Genomic DNA, 11,175 nt, shown 5'->3' on the forward strand with positions numbered 1-11,175 from the left:
ACTACCAGAAATAACTAACATTTGAGAAAAGTTTCAAGCGCGCTACACCAGCTCTAGGTCTATGCTGCTGGTAAGCCTCTGCTAGTCTGTACGCTGCCATGAGGAACTCGGCAGGCGAATCCCAACACCCAGCTGCTGGCAGTGACATGTGTTTTCACATGTATACCACGAGTCCGACTTACGATGGTTACATCTCTCTCCTGTCTCACGGCATTAAAATGCAACGAAATTATTAGCTAACATTGCCACTACAATTTTACAAAAGCATAAATCTGAACAAAATAGCGGTTAAAACAAATTGAAGCGCTCTGTTCAGCTCCAGGATTCATTCTCTGTGACAACCCTCCTTCTGTCCTAGCCCCTGTCCAGTTTCTTCCCCCTCTCCTTCCCTAATGACTATTTTACAATAAATAGGTTAAATGGATTTACATGATGCAAGCGCAACTCAAAAGACTTTTGCCCTTTACATATAACCATGTTAAATCGTGAGATTATACATGTGATATCTCTAACAGAGCAACCACCAGTTTAGATTTTTAAAGAAACACAAGTATTTCAGCATGTACACAGTAACGAGTTTAAAACTGTCCAACATCATCGCTTTCATACATTCTCTTCCTCTTTATAGCCTTAAAGGGATTTTAGACCTTGATGGCAACAATCCCAAAACAAGAGTAAAATGAATTTATTTTATTGCAAACAAACGTCTAGAGTTAAATTTCTCCACCTACTTTCTTTAAAGAGAAAAGGAATCAGCAGGCTAAGGAGATACACCCATTTGAGAATTGACATGATTAAAAATTAGATATAAAATGGGTGACTCACAGTTTCATTAGCTTACAAAATGGTGGAGTAACTACTACAAGCACACTAGGTATACAGTATTTTGTGGGGAAACACACAGCTAACTTCATATAGATCCCATTAGACAACTGGATTTACAACAAGTTTTGTTTAATAAGAAATGGGCAAAGCCAGCTTCTTTTCAGAATCAAAATGCAGAACAAATGGAAAAGAAATTATGGTGTTGTACCTTCACAAGTTTGAGCCTCCACAAATAATGCAACCAAGTTTTACAACTTTAAGAGCTTCGACATACACTCCACCTTCTCTATTTAGCCCCAGATTTCCTCTTTGCCCCAACATCTCACTGAGTTCCAAATGTTACAAAAAAGTCCTAGTTATTGCCAGAAACTTTCACCTCCCCCTCCTCCCCTCCCCACCCAGAAGCTTCATAGAGAGGATGGAGTGTAATATGGAGCTTTACATGATCTCTCGTGGTATTCATGAGGGCTACTAAGGAGCCTCCGTACGAATCTGGTTGCTAACATTTCTATCGTATTGTGACATGACTCACGACTGTTTCTTAGAAATTGGGGGATGGGGAAAAAGGAGAAAATTTTTTAATAAAAAGACACCAGGTACAAAGCAACGTTTTACTTTTGTTGTGGTAAAAAAAAAGTCACATTTTACAGATAAAATGTAGAACCCTGAAATACTGACACATTCTCTTATCGTGCACAATGCTGAGGTTCTCTTACGAATCACTTTAAAACTGCAATTAAAAATGTACAAAAAAAGAAAAGAAAAAAATCAACCCACAAAGCTTCTAAAAAAGGAACCCGCAGGCACTTCCTCTTGTGGAATGTTTAAAAAGTTAGCCTACTAAAGAAAACAGTCGACTTCTTGTGAAGGTTTTGGAGAAATATGTATCAGTTCATTTATTTGGGTATTCAATAATATCCTTGGTGATAATGCTGACTCCATGGCTTCTGACCCCAGAATTGCTGCAATAAATGGATAAATAGTTAATTTTAACCCGTAATCACATAATGATTACATTTCTTACAAAAAAAAGTGTTTAACAAACATCTAGTTCTCCTGGAACTTGAGCAGATTAAAGTCCTCTCAAACAGCAGCAAGTTCCTGAACAACTGAAGGCAGTTAAGTTCACCCCACAGTAGTAATGTGAAGCGAAATACTACGTACCATTAAGACCAATAAGCCATAGCTGATATTTGATATATCAAGACCATCAAGCCAGATGAAGTTTTGCACAGAAAACTATTTATAGTAGTATTACCTGGCATTAAAAGATTTTGCTACCCAGTTTTGATTACACATCCAATTATTCCAGACAGCGTTTTGAAACATTCAAGTTAACAAATCAGTGAAAAGGTAGTTATGACTACTTACACCCTGCTGCCACTGGTTGTAGCCCTGAGATTGGTTTTTGTAGCCACGATTATTTCCCCTTCCTCTGAAGTTCTGCAAGAGGACAACAGTTTTTAACCACTTCATCTATACAGATTTTTCAGAAGTGTACTAATACCAATCTTTCTATTACCACCAAAATATCACGTACCATATAGAATCTTTCAAATACAAGGAATCAGGCCCAGGTTAAAAAAAAAAAAAAAAACAAACCTCCCTGAAAAACACTAGAATACCAAAAGCCTCCCCCTCCAAGAAACTGCTTCTTAAACATGGGGCAAGAACCTCAGAATTAATAAGCCAGCTCAAACTGCTGTTGCCAGTGGTCTGGAAAGCTGGCTAATCCAGTTTTGACTCACCCTATTTCCAGCTGCTAAACTGCACCAGGACAACTAAAAATACAAGAGCTTGCCTATTTTTAGTTAGGAAAGGCTGTAGTTGCTACAAGGATGTGTTATCTGATCAGACAAAAGGATATGGGTCATACAACTGAAAATAGAAGAGCTAGTCCACAAAACTTCCAACAGAAGTTATGGTACAAAAAAGGGACATTGATACTAGTAGATAAAATATTGTATTTCCCCTGTTTGTCAGTATTAGACAAACCTGAGCCATATTTACTAGCTTGGGCTCCATCTGCTGGCTCCTCAGTAATCCAAATCATGTTTTCAAATACTTTCACTGATACTCCACCAGTTAAGACCTAGGCTAGTATGTTTTTACTAGTTGTGTTTGATACCAGACATCAAAACAAAGACACTCTCCAGAGCCATTTCCAGAAAGTCCCCCAAACACTTGATAAATACACCTTGACCCTAAGGCCAAGCAACGGTTACTACTATTTGGAGGAAAAAAACCACACGCAAAAAAAAGAAAGAAAAATCAAACACAAGCCTTCACACACATGCCCTAGAAATCTTCCTCTGTAACAGGACAGAGAGGTACAGTCTTAACATGGAAACCCCACGTCAGCATCAGAACTTCTGCAACATTCAGAGCTCTGGGCACACACACTAAACTAGAAAGCTAGGCCTTTTAGTGTGGGATTAGTGTGGCACCACAACTAAGTATTCGGCTATTCGCAGCCACCAAACCTTTCAAACAACATCATCCAAAGTACTGGAGTTCAACTAATAAATCCCCCCAAAAGCATCACCTGGTTGTAGTTTCCCCTGTTGGGCATTCCACCTCTGTTATAGTTTCCTCTGTTCGAGTAGCCACCTCTGCTTGGAAAGACAGGGCCACGAGGATATGGGTAGCCAATTGCACCACTGCTGCCACCGCCACCACCGCCACCTCCACCACCTCGCTGAGGCATGTTGCCTCCCCTCCTGTTGTATCCACCACGATTGCCAGGGACTGCAGGAAGAGAGTTACTTCAATCAAGTAATTGTTAGGTCTTAAATATTTCTTACATTAAGATTAATGTTCAAAATAACAATGGTACAGAAACAAGATGTCCAAATTCAGTGCAAAATTTCCAATGCAAAGATTAAGTCATCTGGTCAGAGTGAAAAAAGGTAATTTAACCACGCACTACCCCCCCAATACACCCTGGTACACAAGCGAACAACAAACCTAACATAAAAACTCAAAGCTGTGCCTCAAACCACATGAACAGTCTAAACCAGGATTTTGGCAATCCTCACTTTTCAAGGCTGACAATTAACTTTGCACTAATACATTAAACTTACTGAAGTTGAAATCAAGGTTCCCACTATATAATAATTGCAATGCAAGTACTACCAGCTTTTTTATTCTTCCCCAGCAGCAGCAACCTCCAAAATTTACGGGCTTATTTCTAGGCTCACCTCCTCCTCTGAAGTTGCCCCGCATGTTGAATCCTCCACGACCTCTCTGACCCCTATTAAATTGATTTTTATTGCTCTTCTTGTTCTTCTTTGAGCCAGTGTTCTGTTTCTTTTCCGGCGGAAGAGATTTCTTACTTTCTTCTTTATATTGTTCCAAAAGCTTCTGAGCTTCTTCTTTTTGCAACTCTACATAGATTATTTCATCAAAACATTCTGCTACCTCTGGCAGTGTGAAGTTCCCTACAATTGCAAAAACACTGAGTATTCAGCATCTACATTCAGCTACAATCAAAGCCGTAATTTAACCACCTTTCTCCCATTCTTCCTCCCACCCCCTGCATTCGCTCAGCATAGGGACAAAATTACATAATTTGAGCATTTAAGAAATGTAACAGTGACAAAAGAAACAAACATGTCTTCATGGAGTTGCCAGTTCCAAACCTTGAAAACATTCTGCCTATATCTTTTTTTCTTTTATAAGCCTCCACTCAGAATACCAGTTTCTGCCAAATATGTCACTTATATAGGGCACTTTATGCCAAGACAGCTTTGTGCATCTGCATGAAGCATATCAGCATAACTGAGTAGTGTTAAGGACTGCAGCAGAGGGAACACAATATAGTGTTGTCCTACAAGTTACAATAGTCTTCCAGTTTTGTTTAAGTACAACTGTTTAAGATAAAGTGATTTTTTAGACTTCACGTTTACTTAATCCTTTAAACAGATACTCAGCATCCTAAAACACAGTATAGGATTATGTTCCATGCCTTTCATTTTGAGAACTGCATGCTCTGGAAGATCTTTTCCCTCCACCTCTGCCTTCTTTTGTGTTCTTTGCTTGTAGTCTTCATCTTTTGGGCAAACAACAACTGCTTTGCGCTGGAAGCCTGCAAACAGGCACATTTTTCTCCTCTGCGCAGCTGCAGACACATTTGTCTGAAAAAAATGCAGTAACTTACTACACGTAGCTGTCATTGTAAGAGTTAAGGAAGTCAACTTATGGTGTATAGACTTCACCTCTACAAGAGCTTGCAATGAAGTTTACAAATAACTGGACATAAAGATGCTGCATAATGCAAAGTTACGAGCTCATATCCACGTGTTAAAGCACTATTCCTCCCACATCCCATAAATCCAGAGAAGTTCAGACAAGCATTTGTAGTAATATCTCAACTGTGTGTCCCGTGAATGAGTAGTAAGTCAGTAAGTGAAACAACTGCTATTACAACGTAACTTTAATCCCATTTAATTACTACACTACAACCTATAACAAATTTCTTTAACCATTTTTCACTGAAGCTTCTACCTGATCCAAAATGAAATTCCGCTTCTTTCGAGCTGCAATCTCAATGAACTTTCCAAGACACTGTGGAGCTCTCTGCAACAGTGTGTTAAGTTTTCCAGTGTCCGCCATCTGCCGCTTAAAACCTGCAACCTACAGAGAGATTTCCCAGAGTTAAAGTAGCCCTGATACACATGGCTGCCATTTTTCTTTGCTAAATGCTTTTCAACTTGCTTCAAGGATTGTTCAATTCAAGGCCATGGCTACAAACTTTGAAATTCCCAAAGCCTACATAAGACAGTTTTTTATAAACAAAGAATCTAGGTGAATCAATACAGCTGTATCAAAAGTATACTCATCACATTACTAATTCAAAGCTAAATGTTCTATTCTGAGGACAGTGATACAAAGAGAAATAGAAATACTTAGATAGTCAACAGTTGACTACTACTTATACAGTACCACAAAAAGCTTCAGAATCCTGCTGTGCCATGTATGAGTAGCAGCTCAGCAAGTTAAGTCTTTAATGGTCACTAGCTGACCAGTAGCCAGTTTCTTAGATTTCTTTGATAGAGAAGAACCCCATGGCAGCCAAAGACCTTGGATTTACAGCAAGTCTTTAACATATCAACAAATAAAATGTCATGTTATCACTTACCATCATTTTGTCCATAATAGTATTTGTCCCCAGAATGTTGTATTTCCCAGGATTTGCTGCTGCATGTTTGGTAACCCATGTAGTCTTGCCAGCTCCAGGCAAGCCAATCATCATTACCACCTATGACGACAGGTTCTATACTTGAGATACTAGTTCAAAGATTTTCTTTAATATGCAACTTAGACCAGCAAGCCTAATGGAAACTGAGTGGAGAGCATGGGAATGTCGGGGGGGAAAAGTGAACAGTCATGGGATACCAAGTATTAAAGCCCCCAAACAAAAAGGTCAGAGAGTTGTATTAATAGTCTGCTTAAACTCCAACACTTCTGTTCACCTATCTCAACAAATTTGAAATTATCAACAAGGAACTTACCTCACAATCTTTCTTTTGCTCAGGTCCCTTTGGTCCTCGGACCCTATCCTCCAGGGGGACCTTCTGGATGAAGGTATACTCTTCAGGTACAGGAAAGTAAGGTTCCTCCTTCTGACCAAAGTTGAACTCAACTGCACAGTTATGGCAGAGAACATGTGGGAAGAGTGGCCGCCCATCAAGAACTTCCTTACTTATTTTGAATGCAACACCAAGCTCTTGTCCATTCTTGGAATACGAAAGTTCCACTTCATCACCATCAAAATTCTGGTTTTCAAACAAAGCATTAGTTTGGATAAAATTACTCACGTCGCTCTATGAAGTTGTATTAGTCATTTCACTATATTGGCTATATTCACTCAACTTCTGTAACTATATTCACTCAACTTCTGTAACTGTTATATCATAAAGGAACTACTTAAAAGCTTTCTCTTAAAATGAGTTACTTCAATTATCACCTCGTTTAAGATCTGATTTTTTTTAAAAAGGCTTTAACGATATTTGTCTGTGAATAAGAAATCGTAACATGTTCACAGCAGTCACTGTTGATAATACCTGCTATTTCTGCCTCCTCCCTATGTTAAACAATTTGTCTTGCTCAAAGTTTTTCTGTATTTGGTTTACTGCTTCTCACAAAGCAGTCTAAAAATTCAATTATGTTTTCCCTCAGAAGAAAATATTAAGTGAAAACTTACAGCAAAACATCCAATCACATCATTTTCATCAAACTTCTCACCAAAGTCTTCTGTCTCACAATTGCATGTCTTTATTCCTTTTAGAGAATACCCATAAGAAAATTCTTCTTCACCTGAAGAAATAGTTTAAACTGATTAGAAATCGGCATTGTCACCTTACCTTTTAGAAATATAATCACTTTACAGCTACTTAAGTAAGCTGCTGTTCAGAGTGTTTTTATTAATGCCAAAACAAGCTATGACCCCCAAACAGCTACAGCTCGTTCTTGTATTCAAATACTCTTGCTTGAGATGAAACAGCAGTGTTTCCCCCATCCCAGTTTTAAGAGCCTTATGCTGCTGGTTCCAGATTCACATTGACATAAAGCCAAATAAAGACATGACCAAGTATTTTTAAACTCCGAAGACCTGATTATGCACCAGTATACCTGTAATGTAGTTAGTCAGAAAGGCTTTCTGACTTTAGTCTCCAGTAGCACTTACCCCTCCCCATTTTAAAGGGAGTTTAGCAGACATTCAGCCTATGCAACAGCTGAGGATGAAGCTGCAAGGAACAAGCTAACAGGAAGTGTCAAAACACAAGGACTCAGGTGGAACTTAAGTACTTAACTAGAAAGCTGCTGTTGATGTCAGAACATACCAATTCATATACATTTCCCACAAAGATGTGTCTCAGCAGCAGGTGTAATTATAAATACCATTATAATCAGTTCCCATGTATCTAATGAAGTTGTACTTCTTTCTTTCTAGCTACTTTCAGAAACGAGGTATTCGCCCCCCAGGCCAAAAGAATGATAATGTAGTTATCCAGGAATTCTTCACTGGTTAAGTCTTATACCATGCCCCACCCTTTAAAAAAAAAAAGGGGGGGGGGGATGCAAAACCCCCTTTTCCTACTTATGACACTACACGAAAAGCAGAAGTCCTTAATTGTGTCAGGTCTTCAAGACTTCTCCACAACCCATACTTGACCACTGAAAGAATTAACTCTCAAATCACATAATCCTTACAGGCCTGAATACTTAAGTACTTTATTTGCTCCCCGTAATAAACTTTCTCACACCATGTCCAGTGAATGATTCAAGTTAAGACCACTTTTCAGAACACATGGACTACAATCACTGAGCTTTTCCCATCTGCTTAAGAAAAAATTACATAAAAACTTCAACCACGTACACAATAAGTAATACAAAAGTAATCAAATGTTTAAGTCTTACCAAGCAACATCCCGCTTGTGTTCAGTGACCAGCCAACTCGCACTTCATGTATGTCAATGTCTTTTGTATACAGGTGTTTAACAGGAATCTTTTCTGTAACCTATTTTAAATTTTTCATTAAAAGGTATGTAGTATTTATTAGACACTAACAAGATGGAAACACAGATGTCACATCTGGAACCTTTACACTTTGGTTAAATCTTTGCTAAGTCTGAGTAATCACCTTCTGCAAAAATAAAACACGCTTAAGTATGTGAAATCACAAGCCAATCACTAAACAGTTACATTTCCTGACTGAGCAATGAAGATGCAAGATACCATACACCTTCAAAGCACTTTGTCATAGCAGTCCCTCTCAGTGGCCAAAAGCCTTAATCCTTTTGATACTCTATTAAAGTTACAAACAAGATGTATATGTATTTTCAAAAACTAATCGCCATAAAGTTCGGATTAACAGTAAATTACTTTGCCAATAAAATGTGGTAATGGGTAAAAAAAAATTGCTTTACACAGACTGGGGAAAATATTACACTCATCCCTTTCTACAGTAAGCAGACTTCCTGGGCAAGTTGCCAGCTTCCAAACAACATAACCAGATTCCAAAAAACCACCTAAAAGCACTGGAATCTGTAGGCAACCAGCTATTTTCTAACTGCCTTTACAAATTTCACCAAACTAAAGTGAAAAACTGATCAGTATACTACCAGTTTCCACAACTAAGGGAGTCAGGTGACCAAGGTGAAACTTATTTGAAAGTGAACAGGGCAATAAATACTGACATCAGTTTCACCCCATTGGCCTTCCAAAGTTATAGATACCAACAGGCACAGAAATCATTCAATGTAAGAGCATGGAGAACGGGATCTCTACCCACTCCTCATGGTAGTGGTTAGATTTGAAAGTACTAGAGGAAGAGAACAGAGTAAGCATATATATACACAGGCACATCATATGCAAAGAAGGCTTTAACATCACTAAGTCAAAAAAAAAAAAAAAAAAAAAAAAATCAAGCTTTATGCCTCCTGTTACTCTTTCATCAACAAGTTGGAGAAACCTGTTTATTACAAGGCCAATTGCTCTTTGCCATTCTTACCCTTTAGGAGAACCCTTGCTCTCAAAATTCAAGTACCTGCTAAATACTCAGATTCACTGCATACACAAGTCAGAATTGTTCAGGTTGGAAGGGACCTCTGGAGGTCATCCAGTCCAAATCCCTGCTTAGAGCAGGTCAAACTCACAGACTAAGTAGGAACAGAAAAAAGGGCTGCTGGGATAATTTATATCCCTTTAAAAAAAAAAAAGCCAAGCTTTCTGTAATCTTCAGAAAGTACAAGCAAAATTCTTCTAAGTGTTGATGCATGAGGTGCCAAATAAAATTCTTGGTTCAAAAATGAGACCGGAAGTTACACATTCAGGGCAAATGCAAGCTGCTTTTTTGTTGTTGTTGTTAAATGGAAGTTCTTATAAAAAAAGGAAGCTGTTTTGCAAATTGAGCCATCTTTTACCAAGAACCATTTCACAGGCTCATAAGAGAAGGCCTTCTGAAAGCTCTGTTCACCTGAATTAGTTTCAACTAAGTACAAAACAAACCTGACAAGTATAAACAGTATTGTATTTAAGCATGCAAAACAGTCTCCCATAAAACATCAATTTAACTCACCTTCATCTCAAAGCAGACTTTGCCTTTAGAAACTCCATAGGAGGCCCTCCCTCCAGCCCAAAGGAAAGCAAAGCTTTCCATGGTCAGAGAGGAAGCACTAAACCGGTCTCTTGAGATTTTAAAATGCAGGTCACAGTTATCTGTTAACATAAAAATCATTCTGTTTACTCTTATTACAAAATAAAGCACAGCTGTCCAATTTTACGCATTAAAGGTGATTTCAGCTTTCAAAGGTGATTTTCAAGACAAACTGCTAGCAAGTGCTTAGCATCTTTCAGGAAAGCAACTGAACACATGCCTAGATAGAGCTGCAGCCTGAAGCTCAGCCAAAAATCTTATGAAAAGCTAGCTAACAAGAATAATTTTCAAGGTGCCATCTTCACTTCTATCACCAAATTCCCTCTATTTTTTCCATCTGCTTAGAAACTTGAATTTCATCTCATCTATTTGAACCTTTTAGGTCAGTTACCTGAGATATTTCCATCAATACAGAGCAAAGAAATCTCCATCATGCTTTTTGCACTATTTGCTAGACATCTTTCTTTGAAGCCTTCTTACCTTACCCCTTATGCCCAAACCTAAGGACAGCCGAGAAGTAAATAGGAACACAAGTATTTTTGTTTAAGTACTGAATGTAGTACTGTCTTTGGTTAATATAGTCATTTAGCAAGTCCAATTAGATTAAGCCAATTAAAATGAAGTCAGTTAAGTCAAACGCAGATAGGTTAAGCATGCAGAATGTGGTAAGAGAACCTACTTCACCCAAGTAACACGATCTGCACTTTGAATTCACCTATCACTCTAAGAACTTAAGTGAAACCTTTGTTTTACAGACATCTTCAGAGCTGCAGCACCGTGAAGTTTCAAATTAATCTTCTAGTAGGTTTCAAAAAGACAATGCAAAATGGTAACATGAGGTGCAGGATATAGCACGTGAATTCCCCAGAGCGAGGAATCCATTGAAGAAACTCCAAACCTATTTGACAGTTACAAGAAAGGAGCAAAATTAGCAAGCAGTGAGTTCTTCTGCCAATCTGCATGCTGCCGGAGTACACTAAAATGCCGTCTTCCCTTGTATTACTGGTAACTCTCATGCATGAGATCTTGTTTTGTCTGCATAAAGCCATCCGCAGTTGCAATTGCAATATTTGCGATCGAAGTGTTTTCTCATTAGTACTTCTTTTGTTGCATGAAAACGAGATAAAATCATACAGAAGAAACCCACCTGTGTAGGTTACTTGTAGAACAACAAATGAGAACAGAATTTA

At 38.4% G+C, this 11,175-nt stretch overlaps 1 protein-coding gene across 1 annotated transcript; it reads right to left on the reverse strand.

Annotated features, from left to right (window-relative positions):
• Window positions 1–509: 509 nt before the first annotated feature.
• On the reverse strand, window positions 510–10,066 carry HNRNPU (heterogeneous nuclear ribonucleoprotein U (scaffold attachment factor A)). The gene is made up of 11 exons (XM_009572637.1): window positions 9,908–10,066; window positions 8,248–8,347; window positions 7,031–7,143; window positions 6,339–6,602; window positions 5,966–6,085; window positions 5,332–5,460; window positions 4,793–4,961; window positions 4,026–4,265; window positions 3,371–3,573; window positions 2,197–2,268; window positions 510–1,787 (listed from the first exon to the last, which is right to left on the reverse strand). The coding sequence occupies exons 1-11, from the start codon at window positions 10,064–10,066 to the stop codon at window positions 1,734–1,736; spliced, it is 1,623 nt and encodes a 540-aa protein (XP_009570932.1). The 3' UTR covers window positions 510–1,733.
• Window positions 10,067–11,175: the final 1,109 nt, after the last annotated feature.

The sequence above is a fragment of the Fulmarus glacialis genome, unplaced genomic scaffold (assembly GCF_000690835.1).
Source record: "Fulmarus glacialis isolate BGI_N327 unplaced genomic scaffold, ASM69083v1 scaffold30652, whole genome shotgun sequence".
Classification (NCBI taxonomy): Eukaryota; Metazoa; Chordata; class Aves; order Procellariiformes; family Procellariidae; genus Fulmarus; species Fulmarus glacialis.